Source organism: Magallana gigas, chromosome 4 (assembly GCF_963853765.1).
Source record: "Magallana gigas chromosome 4, xbMagGiga1.1, whole genome shotgun sequence".
NCBI classification, from domain to species: domain Eukaryota; kingdom Metazoa; phylum Mollusca; class Bivalvia; order Ostreida; family Ostreidae; genus Magallana; species Magallana gigas.
The window spans coordinates 26734143-26753701 of NC_088856.1; the positions used below are offsets into that span (position 1 = coordinate 26734143).

The window sequence follows — 19559 nt, forward strand, 5'->3', positions numbered from 1 at the left end:
TGAATTATTTAATTAATTAATCAGATAGCTTTTGGCATAAGATATTTACGTGGATCAATGCGACATATATCATTTTAAGTAAATGGTAGTTGTTTTGCCATTGAGACACCAACGTGCCTGGTTTTGCTAATCCCGTTACAATGCTATCCCGAAACGAAGATTATTATATTCACATTTTGCCAATCAATACAAGTGTGCGTAAGTTTTAAAACACTGTTAATTATCGGGCTTCTTAACCTGTATTAAACGGGATCCCACAAACTTGGGCTGATCATTCAATTAAATTATTTCGTGTAAATCCAAGTTAAATGCAATACATGCGTGATTTTGAGCATCATTTTCAAGACATGAACAAGTGCTACGGCTATAATGAAAAAATATCATTGGTTTCTAATTAGAACGTATAAATGATCATGAATTTCAAAGCTAATGCTAAGCTGAGTATCAAAAGTAAATCTAAACCGGCAGTGACAAAACGCGTATCATTGACAGGACGGACCCCCTTGAAAATTTAAATATATTTAAAGAAATATCGAAAATATGCCTCTGACCCCCTGGCAAACTAAATTGTCACTCCGAACCCACCCCCCCCCCCTCCCCAAAGCTGGATCGGTGCATTCCGTGTCCATAGCACCGGTGCTACATATATATACATAAATGACCCTGGTAGTACATGTACTATAAAACATCGAAATGTAATTATTCAAGTTTTGAATAAAGAATCATAACAAGGGGTGAAATACTCTATATTTTTAAGAATATATTATTCCGAAGAAAAAATTAGCTTCGAATTTCAGTTTATTTCCTTTTTAATAAGATAGCCTTACCTTATTTTTAAAATAAAAGCCTTTTCAACTAAAGCGGGAGTGGCGCAGTGGCTGCGCGGAGGGCGGTGTAAGTAGCACTATAGTACTAGCGTGGGATCAAATCACGTTCGCGGCGCTGATTTTTCCCCAAAATTTCTTCATAATTAATAATTTATAATTTAGAGCAAAATTAATCACTAGCTAATCAAGTTGAGAGAAAACAAAAATCTAGACAAAATCCACTGACTTGTGATGTGTACACAATGACCTTCTCGATATACATGTACATACAAAACGACATGAATACAAAAAATACAAACAGATATACAAAGCAAATATATAGGAATTGGTGAATAATATATTTACTAATTCAGCATCACAAATAAAGATCTATGAAATGGAGTATTTACGGCATGAATGCTATCAGTTTGATATTATTGAAAATTATTTGTTCTACTTACATAATATAATTATAGTTAAGGCGACATATTTAACATTATTTGATTAATTTGCTTATTCAACATGCGGAAAAGAGGTTACGAGATCAACAGGAAGGGAATTACCTTAAAAAGCTTTACAAAATAAATACCATTTTGCAGTAAAAAATTACAAAAAATTGATAGAGCTCTGATGTTTTGACGTATCTAGTTATTTTAAGTATTGTAGATTTAGAAATTTGTATCCGTAATTATTTTGGCACAATCAAGTTTCTTTTTAGGGATTTTGGATATTCTCGTCGCCTTTTTTACCGATGATTACGATATCTTAAATGCTTGCATGGACAGATTGATGTTCATTATTCAGTTGCTGATTACATAATCTCCCTTCACACACGAATGACCCGAGACGATGTCACCGGTAAACTAACGAAGCTACTGCTCCAGACACGTGTGTGTCTGGGGTATGTATACACATGGTACACGAGTCTGGAGAACAAAGAGGAGGTTTCACACCTCTAGACTGGTAAATTGATTTGTGTATAATTAGCTACTCAATTATTATCAGCTAAAACATAAATTAAATTAGACTGTGTAAAATAAGCATTCATTAGCTAATACACGGGTATAGTCCGTCAATCAGTGGTTAAAGAATCATGCATGAGACTATCAAAAACAAACTAATGTTCAAAATATGCCTTAATTGTTACTTATCTTATCATTTAAAAAATGACAAAACTCACAATTCAGCAATTTAAACCTTGTTTAAAAAATGCAATCAAGTAATAATGAAGTAATAATTTCGGAAGTAATTACGTCCCTGGTCTTAATTTCTTGTCCAATAAAGAACACCTTTCTTCCGAGCGCTATAGTCAGCAATTTAACACCAAATAGCTTAAATTAAATTGTTATACTAACACCGAATCATTATTAAAACTGAAAGAAACTTTAACATATCTTGACAAAGGATGTAAATAAGTGTAAAATAAAATTCCATTATCGTATTTTCAAAGAAGTTACGAGACAAACTTCATCATGCGGCCATCTTGGACTTAAATTTCGCCTTGATCCATTAATAATTCCTCAATTGTTTGTTAAAATGTGCATGCTATTTTGATTGTTGATAGTCCGAAATCAATATTAAAATGAATAATCGGGCAATATTGATGTAATATCGGGCAGGTAGCATCGTTTTTGATTGCCCCCCCCCCCCCCACAATTCAAAAAGGATGCTACCTGCCTGAAATTACATCTCAGACTCATCCAAAAAATCTTGACAAGCAAGCAAAAAAATAAAGGGGAAATTGAAATCTTAAATATCCTTATTCGTGGGGGGGGGGGGCGGGAGCTGGCGTGGTATATATCTGTAACTTCGATTTCACTCTTAATTTCCTTAATTAATACTTACATACTCCCCCAAAAAGTGGGGGGGGGGGGGGCTCCATGATAATTCAATTTTTTATATGTAAACATGGTAAATGCAAGCCCCCCCCCCCCCCCCCGATGCTACGTGCCTGAATTTTATGTCTCATACGAGGAATAGACCCCCCCCCCCCCCCACGTTACCTTTTACAAAAAAATATTTCAAAAAATATTTCTTATAACAACAGTGCCTTGATTGATTGTCAATTTGCTACATAGGATACACATGTGATGCAAAATGTGTCACACATTTGACTAAATTCATGAAGCAAACGTTAACAAGTTTCCAAATTCGGCATTTTTGTTCAATAAAATATGGGTTTAAACTCAAACAGTTCATCCCGCGCCAAATCGGCTTGATTAAAAATCGTTCTGAAGGTGTGAAATCGGGTTTCCCCCAAATATCTCGAAAAGTACTCATGCGACCGCAGTTAAATTTTCAGGATGTTTTCACATATAGATCTCCATCATATCAAAAATTGACCGCACTTTACATGTAGGTAGTCTAGATACCGTTTGTCCCTGGTGTACTTTAAAGCAGTACTTAAGCAAGCAAATAATGAGGAGAGAGAGAGAGAGAGAGAGAGAGAGAGAGAGAGAGAGAGAGAGAGAGAGAGAGAGAGAGAGAGAGAGAGAGATTTCAAAAAATAAAATGAAACATTTGGTAAATGGTTAATGGTTAATTCATATATAATTTCTTTTATAGGGAAATAATATTGTAACCCGTTAATTGAATTTGAAACAAAAATTTCACTTTTGTGTTATCCTAGAACCGTACATCTCGGATTTAATTACAGGTAACAAGTCTTAAACAGTCGGGGATATAATTACATGTATATATAAAACGAACCACCGAGGGATAAGAATTTTAATCAAGGTGACAGTCTGGCAATTAACGGGTTGATGTATGCAACATTGCCACCTTTGATCTTCTGTACTATGTATGTGCATGTATTTTTAAAATACACTTATTTGATATACTGTTACTTACACGTATGCAGGTAATGTACACAAGTACAGAAACTCGCTCAAGCTGAGCTCGGTGCAACCAACCAATAGAAATAGCGTTTGTGAAATTTATTAAACTTAGCGACAATTTGAAGTCTTGTTACCTTCTTACATGTATCAAAACAACAACAATCACATTGAAAAAAAAACCCAAACAGTCTCACTATAATGACTTAATCAAACTAAAAACTTGATACAGTTATTTAAGCATGATTTTGAACTCAATATAAAACATTTTTTTTCAAAGGTTATATTTTACTCTCTTTTATTAAAAAAAATCCGTACAATGGGTAACAATGCGGCGTAGACAATCGCCGTTATTGACGATGTGGTTCTTGTTCTGTGCACCTGACTCCATGAAACATGAAATGAGATTGTCCTAGTATTCCGAATTCTTTTAAAAGGGGGGGGGGGGGGGTGTATTTAACAATCGGGTTCGCAATTCAACATAATTATTACACTCCAAGATGGAAACTGGGAACTTTGAGAAATGAGTACATGAGAAATATGAGAAGTTTATGAGCATTAGATATGAAAAAAACGTCATCATTGGGTAAACATTTCGTTGTTTACAATCTGCATAAGGTATTTTTTTAGCGTTGCATTAGTACTGCACAGCAACATTTACAATGGTCATTCTTATCTGCTGAGGTAAAGAACTGCACCTGTTAGACGCTCACTATCTATACATCATTGTGCGAAATCTTCATCTCTTTTCGGATGGATTTTTAATACACTGATTTTAGGTGGGAAGCGCCTATGGTAATTACCAGAAAGAGCTATATAATATGTAATGAAATTATTAGTTCTGTCTTCCCACAAATGTTTATTTAAAAATAAAATTTGGTGTTATGACTAGTCATAACACCAAATTTTATTTTTAAATAAACATTTGTGGGAAGACAGTTCCTAAGAAATAGATAACAAGAAAGTCTAATTAGATGGATTAAAAATGAAGAACCAAATAACTATTTATTTAGGATTAGAATCTGCATTTTATAGCAAACATGCACCTACAGTATTTTGAAAAATCAACACAATACAATCTCACATGTCTTTAAAAGATTAATATCAGATGAAAATATGAAATGTCTGTACAGTTGTTGATCCAATCAATTGCCATGAGACAGAGTTTAATGTTATGTGCAAATTAAGGTGAAATAACAAAAGAAAATAATTTATTATGAGAAATCATGAGAAAGATATCTGTGATATATGGGAAAATTTATCCTATGTGAAAAATCATGGGATATATCCTATTTTCTTTATTATGTGGGATTTTTTGTCCTATATGGGAGAATTAATCCCATCTTTTATGAATGATGGGATTTTTTCTCCCACATGGGACAATTTATCCCACAATACTTTTTCTCCCATGGGATTTTGGTGGGGTTTGAGATGGGATGAAAAATCCCACCAAAATCCCATGGGATTTTGATATTTGAGAGACAATTACAAGAAAACTAGAGCAATGTGTACATTCATGCTGACATGATAGGATCAAAGTAAAATGTCCCACCAAGATATATAAACAAAAGTAAGCTATGTCCAACGGAAATGGTAGCTAAAAGCCCGGACTTTGTCATGTCCGGACTTAAATGTCGCACTGTTGTTAGATGTTAGACCCTCAAATATGATGGATAATTGTTTTAAGCTAATTTAGCTCGATTGGACATTGGCCTATGAGATTTTAAGCTATCCTGAATACCAATTTTGCAATGAAACGGCTTGTCGATAAAATCATTTAGTTTACACATGAAGAACACATGAAGAACAATAGTTCATGAGTTAATTGAGATTTGTATATTAAAAAAACTGCACGAATTAGATATCGCTCCATTTTTTAAATTTTATTTTTGTGAATGTTAAATCATTTAAGAAAGAGGGAAATGATCAATGTTTTTTAAAACAATAACTGTTCTATATTTTAAATGGCAAAGGGTTCAAAGTGAAATATCTATTATTAATAAGTTAATATTGTTTTAACGGATGTTCATGTAACCATTTTACTTTTTATATGGAATTAATTTGGTTGGTTTGAATGTGAGAAGTAGACCTTTTCTTAGAAACCTGCCGACTTTGCTATTAATTGGTTTTGTTTATTTTTTTATAACTATACTCTGTTTAAATTTCAAAAATTGATAAAATGTTCTGGAATGAAAGATGCGAGTGCATTCTTTAAGTAATCAAATTATATATATATATATATATATATATATATATATATATATATATATATATATATATATATATATATAGGTAGCTTGCCTGACTACACAAAATTATTTAATGGAAGCATGCATGGATCGATGAGGCTATCTTTTAAAAAATGAACTTTACTTTTCGCTGCTGATCATAAATTTAAAAACGGAACGTTTATTATTTAAGAAGAAATTTCAGTCTTTTTCTTTGATCTAGTGCATGTACATCACTTGAAATTAAATAATTTCATTTTATTTTGAAATGTACATGCGTGAATCATTCAATACTTGCATGTAAGCTTGAAAGCGGAAGAAAAACAATCAGATTTTAAATTGTTGTTGTCATATTAAGAAATTTTCAGGAAATAGGAAAGGATATTCAAGCACGTATTATCTTCATTCAAAAAATCTTGACAAGCATTTAAAAAACAGGAGGATTCTCAAAATTATGAAGAAAAATCCTAATTCACGGTGAGGGGGCGGGGGTTGAAGGGGCAGGTAGTATTCCTTGTAACTTCAATTCAATTCAATTAAATACTCTTATTTTTCATTGTCATTATTAACATGCTCCGACAAAAGTGGAGGGTAGGGGGCACCCATGACATTTCCATATTTTTAATTAGTCAAGTTAAGAAAAGTGTCTGCTGCGAAAAAAGTGGGAGAGGTAGCCCACCCACCCCCGATGCTGCGTGCCTGTGATAAGTACATATGTGCTCTGGAGTATTCTTATGATCCCCATTTGAACTAGTTAACTATTTGGCGAGCAAAAATTATGGATGAGACATAATATGGCGCGAAACCCTGCTTTACCATTCACGCAGCAGTTGAGATCTCCGGTGGTTTGAATGAACTGATCCATTTGGAGGGGATCAACTGATTTTTTGACATTTGTTTTGTAACATCTACATATATCATACTTTGGATCGAATGTTTAAGAGGAAATGTATCGAATTAACATAAATACACACTTCAGTTGAAATTGTTTAAAGTAAATTTAGTACGACACGTGAGTTACACCATTTTCAAGATATATGAACTCGCCCAATTGATCAAAAATTGGGTCACACCCCGCTTCGGCGAATTTGTTCCCCCAGTAAATATTCCAGCAACATGAATACATATTTGTTTGAATCCAAAAGGATGATTCGTTGTTAGTGATGATAATCCAACATCAATTATTACTTGTATTGTACATGTACCGTTATAGGCAATGTGTAGCAACTTGTTCCATTGACACCCCTGCCTCACACCGTTCAAAAATTTAAATCAGAATTACACCATGTACACAAGTGCATGGTGAACAGCCCTATTACTTGACAACTCTTGCTTAGATCTATTACATCCTATATAACATTTTCATCAATTGTAAATGTAAATACTGACACATTAAACTTGCATTGGTGTATCTTTTTATGAAAAATCTTGATACAGCTTGCTCCCATTGCCTGCACCGTTTCGGAGAATGCAACTTCCAAACCTTAGATATGCCTGACATCATGACGCCAGGCAATTAGGTTATGTTGCAGTGGTAGTATTTGATTTATATTTTCTATTTATTTCATTTTGAACTGAAGGAGAGACAAATGTTATTTTAAATCATAAAAAAGATACTTTAGTAGTAATTAAATTATAACTATGAATTAAAAGAATCCTTACTGATTTGATGCACGGCTGTTGTTTTGTTACATGAGCAGGTCCAGTTGTTCCACGTCCATTAAAACATCTCTGGGTCATAATTCCGAACAAGGTTTCTGCTCTATTCATTGGAATCATGCAAAAGTAGGATTCTTCAACAATTTCACCCGGAACATCGGAGCCAAAAATACCAAATAAAACATCATCATCTGTGGAAACATTCAGAGACTTCGCTAAAAACCGTCCGGGCTTTCCAACATAAGCCGCTTGAATATTCACAATTAACATTTTAATATTACTATTTCTAAAAAGACAGTGTAAATGTGCTTCAGCATAGGAATTAAATTTTCTGTCAGTTTGACAAACACGATGAATCTTTGTAAAGTATTCGATAACACCTAGTTTAATTGATCTCTGAATCGAAATGACATAACTATATATCCCAGATGAAAATCCATATATGTATTGGATATGAAACGAGGTCCAATATGTTTGATCTACATATGATTTATCAGATAATATCTCAAACGTTGTGATGTTTCTACTGCAAAATAATGGCAGAGTTTGTTTCGGTCCTGTCGAACTTGGGACTCTTAAAGACGATGCAACGTATAAAAACAGCTTCGGAGATGACCTGTTACTACTTGGTCCGGGAGCTAAAAATGCTACATTGGAATCGGTTACAGACACAACAGGTTCTGGATATCTAATGTTAACTGCCAGTGTTGTCGGGTGCCGTTTTTCACAAGTTCCTTTATCTAAGCTTGTGCATATGATAAGCTCGCCAATACTTTCAGTCTTACTTTTATAAATCAAAAGGACTTTTACGTTAGTGTTGTTTACATTTTTATCACATGAATTGTCGTTGTAACAGTCCTGCCCGATAGAATTACTGGGATTTGGTCCGATCTTTTCGAGTTTTTCGATGCCTAAGTTTTCAGTGGACACTCTGTAAATATAGTTGGTTCCTCCTACGAATATGGTATCCTGGTCATACACAGCCATATGGGTGAAGTTATTTGCAGGATCGGGGACATTCAAAACACTCCGAATACTTCGCTCTTGTTCCAGCAGTGTAGAAGTTGTTTGCAAGGGCAGCAGGAGAAGCAAAAGCATACATATATATACATACCAGGTCATTATCCAACGAATTCCAAAATGTTTTAGCACATGAGTTGAATCTAGGAAAAAAAAGTTTTAAATCATATCATTGCATATTCTTATTGAAATCCTTTTGAAATATTAAACAGTTATTAATACTCACACAATTTTTTCTGATCAGTTTTCATTGCAGCTCTTGTCATTTCCTTTTCCAGTTTGGTTAATCTGATCCAGTTTATGGTTATAACTTTATCGGACGTTTAAAACTCTATTTTTTACAGTATAATCCGCAAAAAATGAAAAAATACCCATAAATATATGCTGTCAGATGTATTAAATCATGTAAGAAGGCTGGGGATGACAATGACATGTATTTATTTTCTGTTGATCCGTCGTCGGAAAATGAGAGAAGAGCTTACCAGCGCTGGGATTTCGACAGTAGTGTTAGATTTCAAGTTAAACATCGTGAAACAAAATGAAACAAATAGTCAACCAATCATATTTGACGTTGTTATTTTCAAAGCGTGTATTATTATATTGACAATGGTTAAATGTTTCGATATTGTAATGCATTTGTATGATGATTGAGAGATATCGTATTAAACCAGGAAAAACCAATAAGAACTATTGAAAAGTTGCATCAATTATCAATATCAAACGCTCAAAGGGTTTTTTTTCACATCGGGAAGTGAATATGTCCTTTAAAATATGAATTTCAGACAACGATAGGATATCAGACCTGTTTACACCCACCCAATGAAGGGTGCCCTTTCCAGGAACATAAATTCAGTGAAAAAAGTTGAAACATTAGGAGAGAAGGCTCTGTATTTCCCGATGGAATATCATTACAAAAGCCGTTTGGGGAGATATAAAGTTCTTTGTTGTTATTGTAACACAGATCGTTTTCCCCCTGAGCCAATAATCATTAGTTCATTCTTATTGAACCTTCACGTGTGTTTGCGTGGTGGTGATGAGTGTACATGTACATATTAAACGTGACTCTGTTATGCCAATATTTATAAATCATATTCAAAACTTACAACTGCCATTTTATTTGACCTCATTGATTTAGAGGTGCAGTCCAACAGTTATGTTCCTCCGCAATAAAGTTGTCCGTTAATGTTGTATAGACTTGTGTTATACAGAAGAATTATAACAACTTTTTGTATTGAAACTTTGGATACTTTTCCAATTATGTTACTCTTTGAGTTCAATTTATACTAACGGGAGTTGATTTAATCGATTGTTATTTTTTTTTAAAATCAACGATATGTTATTTTGCATGGCAAGTAAATTCCTATAAGTATTTGAATTATGCACATATGAATTTCGTGAAAATCCAATATCAATCATTTTGTGTAATATTAAAAGAACTATAAAGAACTATTCCATCAAACTACGTATTAGTTATCGAAATAGTTAAGAGAAATTGTATGGATCCAAGCAAAATTGAACTCTACTCTCGTTCAACCAGACTCTCAGCTGTATCTGTTAATCTCCGACAAGCAAGAGATTCTATGCTTGTCGGAGATTTACGGACACAGCCGAGCGTCTGGTTGAACGAGACTATATTGAACTCTGGCGTAGGAATACATTAAATGTACGACTTCAAAAAATATCTTAATTGTTCGTACCATTTAAAATCTGACTATTTACAAGGTATATATAAATGAGTTTCCTTGAAGAACAATGTTTAAGAACTCATTACATCGAATTTATTAATTAGAACTAAATGTTGTCAGCGGTGTTAATTTGTGCTTAGGTCCAAACACTGTTTCACTTTCGGTTTGCCTGAGTAACTGCATAGGAGAGTTGATTAAAATCAACTCCCAAAAATGCCATTGTTTAAAAAAAAGACTCGTCACATTTCCAAAAAGCGACCAACGGCCACCGGATTTTGAAGGCAAAATTAATGTGATAATTTGGACGACAGTCGGCAGTTCATCATCCGCTGTTTATGCTAATATCGACTTCTTTTTTTGTCGGCCAACCATGTGACCATCAGGGTCAATTACATGTATATATTTTTTTTTTGCGTCGTTGACCGATTTCTTCCTTTGAAATAGTTGGGTACTCCGTCGAGTAACCCCCGACCATCGTCCGACAATAGTCCGACCATCGTCCGACAATAGTCCGACCATCGGTAGACAATGTTTGTCGTCGGCCTATTGACATTTAAGCATTGGAATTTTTCTGAAATATTGGCCGCTATACACCGATTGACGACCGAAAATCAGCCGAGGGACGACTGGTCTTTGGTTGGAGGGGTGGAAGGGGGGGGGGGGGGTGACAAATCAGCTGATTGACGACGACTGACCATAGATGGATTACCTAAACACCTACCGTCCATCGGTCGATAAACGTCGGCCAGGTAAACGACGCCATGATGCAGACGTTTCCGTCTATAAATTGAAGCAATACCCACGTGGTTACCAGTGAATATTCAGAAATTGCAAAAATGTAACAGACCGAACGTTAAAATCAAAGGGTGTTTCAACGTTCGACGATCGACCGACGATTTACCAGCTAGTAATTAGTCAAACGTTTAAAGATATGGGTGTTACGAGAATTAATGTGACTGCTCCGCGTCGTCCGATACCAGCATCGGACGATCATGTATCTTCAGGTGGCAGGGGATAGTTTTGAAATTTTGAAATAAAGGGAGAACCTGGGGTTTGGCTGGTTATTTGAGGGGTATAAATTGCTAGAATATTTATTGCATTCATTTTGTGGATAGAGGAGCTCATGTCAATTTCATTGATATATGACACTTTAATACTGGTAGCACTTTTCGTCAGATATGGAATAAAAATGCGAAACTGAGGCCAAAATTTTCACTTTCGGTTTTGTGCTTGAAAAGTAGGGTGGGTTCAGAACACGAAATGTCACTCGAAAAGAAGGTGATTGACCCCCCATCAATTGGTGATTATTTGCATGGGTATACATTAAGCTACAAATCCTATGGTAGTTTATGGCAGTTGCTCGGGACTGGAGCGTGGTTCTGGACCCGTGAAAATGTGAAAAAGGGCAATTTTTCAGAAAATTTTGAGACCGTCCCTGGCCGTTCTTTATAGTACTATATGTAAGTTGTACTTGTTTTATTCTGAAATGTTTAAAAATTCTCAAGAGTCGGGACCATGTGTCCCCTGCATGCAAACCAATTTTAGCAAATTTAAAAATCCACTGAAAAATTAAATCTCATATATGAGCACTATCTGCCTCACATTTCCTCGACCCATAAAACTATCCCCTGCCATCTCAGCCGAGATACGAGGAAAGTAGTTTGTCCCACCATCGGATTAAATGTGACCTAGGCATAATACTATAAAGTGAACCTGTGTAACACATGTCTGTATTCTGTCAAGTATCCCTTCAACAATTTTATTAGTTTTAAAAATGTGATTTATATTCCCAAAAAAACATACGATATCTTTGGGTTTTTTTTAAATATAGATGCGCCAAAATGAAGTTTGTTCTTAACTTGCTTGTAACATAATACCAATTCTTTATAATATGTTAATTTATTATATTAATAAATTAATATATGTCGTTAGTTAAGAGTGGTTTAAAATTGAGCTCAGATAATACAAACACTTATCATTCATAATAATTTTTTAAAAAGAAGATTAAATTTCTTTTTTTGGGAATAAAGATTCTAATAATAGCACTGCATTTATTAACTAAACTTCACTAAATGTTGTACATACTAGTAGATATGTCTATGTCTTACATGCATCAATATACTTTATATAACTTCTGTAAAATAAAAAAAAACCCTCAAATAAACTATAGAACAAACTTTATTTTATGATAGAAAACAAAAGACTATCATAATCATGTACATTTATTTAGTAGCTCTGAAGGACAAATCAAAAAAACTGTTTTTACATGCAAGCAGTAGTTTAAAAAAAATTATAATGTTTCATTTGTTCACCACAACTTTCAATTTCTTTGAATATTCAGTACTAGTGGTAAATGAATCCAAAGACAATATAGCATTATTGTGTCAACTATAGCCATTGGGGTGCGTTCCTTTGTTTGGAAAAAAATATTGCATGTAACTTTGTTTCCGCTCTTGTGTTATACAAACGGCATCTACGTAAGTGTTAATATCATGTTGATTTGGATTTCTGGATTTGATATAATTATTAACAACTCTGCGTTGAATTTTGTCTGCTTTTGTCTTCACATTGTCTCCAGATCATGTCTCTTATAAATGTTACCGTATGTAACAAAACAGTTAATAGCGGTATAAATATGAGAGGGATTCCGAGAGCATACATGAAGACGTTCGGAACACTATTCCAGTCCAAAGCTGAATATATAGCATTTTGGTTGAAGCCTATCTGGTAGACAAGACTGAACAAAATGAAAACGACCGAATAGGCGAAAGGTATGTAGAAATGAAGAATACGATATGGTTTCCGGGTCAACAGAAGGTTCACCAATACAAAAGTACTGTTAATGAAGTGCTTCAAAATGTTGTTTGCACCAATCTCTGAAAAAATAAAATAAAAGTCTTCATGACAAATCATAATTGCAAAATAACTATCAAAATTGTCTTCTTTTTTTTTTAACGTCCATTCGGTTAGATTATAGATTTTGTAACGTTCTAGACCAAAGTGATGAACTTCATTCAAAATAAGGACTGGGACAGGTATTTTCTCTGTATACGGAGCGTTTTTGCTTGCAGTGGAGGGAACAAGTGTCTCGTTGATGATAAAAACTATCTGCCTTTTTTTTTTACACTGATTTCTCGTAAAAAGTTCTTTACCGTTTCAGTATAGTTGCAGAATAAGGTACAGTGTATTTATAAAAGTACATGTATGTAAAATAAAAAAAAAACATTAATAAAGGACTTAATTACATAATCAAAGGGATTTCGTTGTTTTATTACAAATTAAATATTTGCGTCTATTCTGAACTGCCGGTCAATAGACTGTGATTAATATGGCCGCCGGTCAATAGATTGCGATCTATTGGACCCAGTAGATTGCGATCTGTTGGACCGGCAACGTACTTTGGAACGCGGGTATGTTAAAACCATTTATATGCAAATTATAAACCCTTAAAACTAACTCGAAAAAAGAATTAGGTAATAAAACAATTTTTTAATGCCTGAAGAGTCAATAGACCAGAATTTTTCCCCTTGGTGCAGGGAACAGCTCATTATGCTCTATTGCCCTCGGCCGTTGGCCTTGGGCAACGGATCATACTAAGCTATTCCCTGCACCTCGCGAAAAATATTCCGGTCTATTGACTGCTCAAGCATTAAATAATTTTATAACATATGATATGGGCCTAAAATGGCCCCCTAAAATGAACATCTCTTTACTGTGATTCTCTGTTTTCTTTGTACAGATATATATGTGATGTGTATACATAATGTTCATTTTGATTCAACTGCCCACAATTTAGAAATATGACATCGTAAAGACAACATTTTTCCACCATTTTTGCATTTTTAACATAGAACAGCTTGTTTTCAAGCAGTTTTTCTTTCAGAAAACATAGAGCGCATGCTTGAACAAACCAAATATTTTAATCAGATATGTAACTAGCCAAGGCTAATAAGTGACAAAAAATTTCCTTGTTTAAGCATGCGCTCTATATTTCCCATTCATAAAAAGATAAGAAAAGTGTCAATTTTTGACTGATTTTGATTGAATAATAGAAATAGCGTCACTTCTGACGTCATATAAATATATTGCCAGTGAGTGCAAATAAATAAAAAAAAAATTGGTAAAAAATATATTTTACATCAACTTTTCGAAAATACAACATTTTATTGTACCAGAAACACTTTAAAAATGGCGAATTATGGGGGCCAAATTTAAATCATACATGTATCATATATAGTTATTTTGTAAATTTCAATTAACCCCTTCACGGTAACTGCGGTACTGCTCTTTTGCAGGGCAAAATGACATAATTTGGTGAAATATGACGTAACGTCAATTGTTTCATTTACGTCATTTAATTATCTACCTACTGAAATTTCGGCAAAGTATATCATTTTGCCCTGCAAGATAGCAGTACCGCAGTTATCGTGAAGGGGTCTATTACTCAGAAAAGTGATAGGCTAATGCTAAAAATAAACATTCTAAACGACCAAATTCATAAATATGCTTTTGAAGAGGAAACGACCCAATCATTATATACTGACTGTCTAACATATCCGGTTTGTTACGTGCACAATTGCAGAATAAATGTTCTGTCCCATTTGTTTAACTACACCTTTTGCATTCCAAATGTTTAGTTCAATTCACCTCTTAGATATGTGTGTTATGGAAACGACTTATTGATTATGAAGAAAAGTTTACGTACATTTTTTAAGAACATGTATATCAATGCACTGCACATGACCATAACCATACATAATAAGCTTAAATATCAGAACAAATGTTTGAAACAATTGCGTGTTATCATATACGGGTAAATTCTTTCTATTGAGCAAACATTGATTTAAGCATATTGATGTTACCTTTATCGGTAGTTACAATAGAAAGCAATGTCACGACAATGGCGGAGGTGGTTGAGAGGTAGTACAGAACCCATTGCAGCTTCAGGTACCATGGCGACGCATCGGAGTCTGTTTCGGAAAGACACAACATTTATCCATTATTTAATAGAAAGGCAGAAAAAAAAACCACTTGAATATTTTCCAAGAAAAATGTAATAGCTTCTTGCTTAACAAAATCAAAGTTGCCTATAATATATTAATTATTGCAAGAAGTGAAAATGTATTAACATAGCGATAGGAAGTGTCGAATCGAAATAATTTAGAATATAGACATAACTGTATTCATTAGACTTTTGGCCCCGTCCTAGATCTTGCCCTGCATTTTTAAATATTAATTAAAAATAATTATTAATATTAATTGAAAAATAATTATAAACATATATATCTTCAATACTTGAAAAAGTTTTTTCTGGTTCTTTTTTCTTTTGTCTCAACAGTGATTGAAATATGCAATTGAAATTAGACATTAAATCTCACCTCAATGATAACGTACCGTATAGGTGCAGTTTTATAAGTCTGATGTTATTTAGATTGTTGGGAAAAAAAACATCGTTTCTTACCTCCATTTATAATGTCTTTACGACGCACGTTAACATATATGGCGACGACAGATTCTGTTATACAATAGATGGCTAACACGGTATAACTCCAGTTGGTCAAAAAGATGAACCAAATCCAGTTGGGCAGAACCTCTCGAAAGAAGTAGGGCTGGAGACCGAGGACAGTGACGTGGAATAGGGCCCATGTTGTAGCCCAGACAATAAAAACAGTAGGATGTCCCCTCTGCAAAAATAAACATGCTACATTGTTACACGACCATAAAAATATATACTACTTAAACTTTCAATTGTCCTTCTCCAAAAACAGACTGAAAAGTTAACTTAATTTTTTTTTTAATTGTTGAAATTAAAAGTTATTTGGAATAAGTTTTTATAGTATAAAGAGATAGGTGGGAACATCCCTGGAGAAAAATATTCCGTTCCGGACTTGTGCACATGTCCAACTATTATTTACAATGTCGAAATGTTATATCATATTACATACACATTCTCGGCGTTTGTTCCGTATTGACAAGCGTCCGTTCCGGACTTGTGCACATGTACAACTATTATTTACAAAGTCCAAGTGTTATAAAAGACTACAGATTAACCTTTGTTCCGGATTAACAAGCGTAAGCGGTTAAATTGATTTCATGAAATGATTTTATACGGTACACTGGATGTGTTTCGATTGTCACTCAAAACTTGTAAATACCACACCCATCATACACCCACGAACTGTTTCAATCGTACATGATAATTACCCGTACTTCGATCTGCAATACTTCATTTGAATTATTTAACAAAAATTTCCTATTATGGCTGTGTATATAATATATATTAAACGATCAATTACACTTTAGAAATATATCATCTACCAAGCCCAGTACGAATCGAGAACTTTTTTTTAAGTGATGTGAGGGTCCGAGGAATATTTTTGGTGTGTTGTATATTGTTTATTACCAAGAACCATACGATTCATAAGTTAAACATAATAACATAAGTAAAGTGTACAAACGTATGTAGACATTTTTTACAATCTTAGATTGGACTGCAGGTGCACATAGCAGCGTACATAGCAGTATGCAAAATGTACACGATAAAAGTAAACAGGATAATGGAGAGTATATTCTAAAAACAATAACTATATTTTTATCGTAATTTTGAGCGTTTATAAAGGTACTTGCCCAAATTAAACAACTCTTTGATATTTACTATGTACATTGTAATATTAAGAAATTTTAATCTTATGGGGGGGGGGGGGGGGGGGGTTAAGACTCCCGACCCCGCCTCTAGATCCACGCATTCAACAAAATAATAAATTCCGTCGTATAAATGTTGTTTAATGAAAACAGTCTACTGGCATCTCTCAACGACATTTTTAATTAGCTTAATATTTTATTAAATCGTGACAAAATTATGAAGTAGGGCGCGTACAGTAGGCCTACTAACCTGAAAAGTCACAAAATCCCTTGGCTGGTGGTGATTTAGTCCGAAACTACTCAGTTTCCATTGTTGTTGGCAGTTATTAGAACACCCGACATTTTCTTCCTTCGCCATGCTGGCTGTTTTCCTCCATTAAGTGTGCGATAAGTACAACACTGAACCCGGAGCTATTTTCTTTCATATTGCATCACTGTCACGGTTGTTAATCATGAATTTCAATAAACAAACATTAAACCCGAAGACGTTATGCTTCATTTACAATGTATTTCTTTAACGTGCCATCAATCAGGTGTGACAAGGATGAAATTGTACAACTTAATTAATACGTTTTTCTTCTTTTTAAATTTCTTTTGAAGTTAAAGAAAAATGAACTCGGCAATTTTCCTGTTGTTATATCAAAAAGGAAATAATTATATTAAATTGAAATGCACTAAAGGCCTTTAACAATTTTACGTTTGTGGATCGTCATGAAAATTGTACGTCGCATGCATTATTCAAGTTTAAAAAATAGTGTCGTTTGTAACAATGTCTACGCCCCCTAAGCTAGTATAATGTACTCATTCTGACGAACATTAATTGTCTGTTATTTGTGTGGGAGTGTTTACCTGAATTATTTAAAATGACGCAAAACTCGTAAAATAGTTTCCTGATATCTTATTACGAATTATTTGTAAACAAAATTTTTTGCTCAACAATCTTTCACGGAACAAACCTGCAGTCAATGAAATGAATCAAAGTACTGCGAAGATAAAACGGAATGGAAATGATTTGGAACTTGTTAACAAAATATGTTAAATATACTTGCATGATAAATAATTTACGAAGGTACGGTATCAAAATTCACATGAATGATGAGATTTATGAACTAAATTAACCAATAAAATACTTTTAAAACCTACTAATTAATCCACGGAATATTTAACTCATATTGTATTCATTCTAGTCTAACATAATTTCAACATAATCAGTAAGTACATTGACTTATTTAAACATGTAGGCTTGTCTGAACAGGAACAAATAACTATTTAATACTGATTTTAATAATTTAATATTTGTTGCCAAGCAGCGTCTGAACGAAATAACGCGAAGGAGGGTCGGTAAATTTTACAGAGTACCCTGGGAGGGAACTTAGATTACTCATCAAACTAGATATTTTATCCCTGATTAGCCAGGCTTATTTGTGTAATACCGAATGTCAAATGAATAACATTTGAAATCGTCCTTCGCACAAAATTTTACTCCCAACTTAAAGAAGAACGTAGAATGTACAGCATGTCAGTTGGTCAGTTTAAGTTTACATTTGATATGTTTGAACATCACATCTTTGTAGTAATCTAAATACTTCGAGTTTACATGTAATGTTGCTGAGCGGCGGAATACATTGTTTACGGTTATTCCACAATATCTATTACTAGACATCCCGTTATGAAACCGAGCGTACAAGTGTCGTGAGGAAAACTTGTTTTCAAATTAACTAAAATTATATTTTTAAATATTTTGATTTAATAACATCTAAGTAAAGCTATCAAATTCTTCTTTTAATCCGATGGCATGTCCCAATTTACTTTTCGGAGTAAGTGTGATGTAACATTACATATATTATTTACCTTCTGTCAGGGTTGCTAAAATCTCTGTCTTTTATGTTTTGTCATCTATTGCTCTTGTAAGTAATTGATCTGTTAGATAAATTGTGTAGGTGAAAAAGTTAATGAACAAGGATTTTATAAGATTGCTCAAAGCTAGCTATCCTTTGTGTTCAGATTAAGTATAGTCCGAGTTTCTATCACCTCTAATGTGTTCTCAAATTGTTACGTAATCAATTAGCCATCATCATGCGTGCTTCGTATGAACACATGTGCGCTGGTGACTTTTACACCCCGAAACAAAAGAATAATTTGAAGAAAGAATTTCATTGGTTTATTCTCACAAAATCGCATTTTCGGCAAACTGGGTACGCGTCCCCGTGTCGGTCACTTTTCCATATTGAATAAAACCGCACGGACGTAAAACCCTATTAATCTTCATTTTTCATCTTTATTCAGGACTTCTCCTTATCATTTGATATAATTAGTCATGGACTCATTGACAATAAAAAATGTTAATTGGTAAAAGACACAAGTTACATTGTTTTTGTAGAGGCTGCAACATTTAATCTTGGTTGGGTTGGTAAATATTCGACCCTCCTTTGATCTAATTATATTCGATATCAATATAAATCAAAGTACTGAAAGTACTGAGAGACGGAGGCATAATTGCAGAGTGGAGATTAATCATTGAAGTACCGACCGGGAGTTGATTTCTTCGATTGATATTTATCTTAAAGATCATGCCTCCGTCTCTCAGTACTTTCAGTTCGTTATTCAGCTACGGATAAGAAACTACTTGACATGCGAAATTACATATCCTTGATTCGGAAAAATATTGCACACGCAATTGCGAGC

General features: G+C 33.9%; 2 protein-coding genes across 2 annotated transcripts in view; both read right to left on the minus strand.

Moving 5' to 3' along the window:
- Positions 1-8684, minus strand: part of LOC109618319 (plexin-A2) — a 32876-nt gene extending 24192 nt beyond the window's left edge. The window contains exon 1 of the mRNA XM_066081804.1: positions 7531-8684. Within this exon, the coding sequence (XP_065937876.1) occupies positions 7531-8649 (1119 nt within the window). The 5' untranslated portion in view covers positions 8650-8684. The remainder of the gene's footprint in view (positions 1-7530) is intronic.
- A 3716-nt stretch (positions 8685-12400) lies between these two features.
- LOC105324934 (protein rolling stone) lies at positions 12401-17371 on the minus strand. Its single transcript, XM_034459659.2, has 4 exons — positions 17125-17371; positions 15694-15916; positions 15095-15202; positions 12401-13108 (listed from the first exon to the last, which is right to left on the minus strand). Exons 1-4 carry the CDS (start codon positions 17230-17232, stop codon positions 12759-12761), a joined length of 789 nt encoding a protein of 262 aa, XP_034315550.2. The 5' UTR covers positions 17233-17371; the 3' UTR covers positions 12401-12758.
- Positions 17372-19559: the final 2188 nt, after the last annotated feature.

Bases quoted from the DNA above. Each gene is read 5' to 3' on its own strand.
- LOC105324934 (XM_034459659.2), bottom strand. From the start codon at position 17,232: ATGGCGAAGGAAGAAAATGTCGGGTGTTCTAATAACTGCCAACAACAA. The intron at 15,917-17,124 runs GTTAGTAGGCCT...TTATTTTTGCAG, and splicing joins GGGATTTTGTGACTTTTCAG to AGGGGACATCCTACTGTTTT. The intron at 15,203-15,693 runs GTAAGAAACGAT...TTTCCGAAACAG, and splicing joins TAAAGACATTATAAATGGAG to ACTCCGATGCGTCGCCATGG.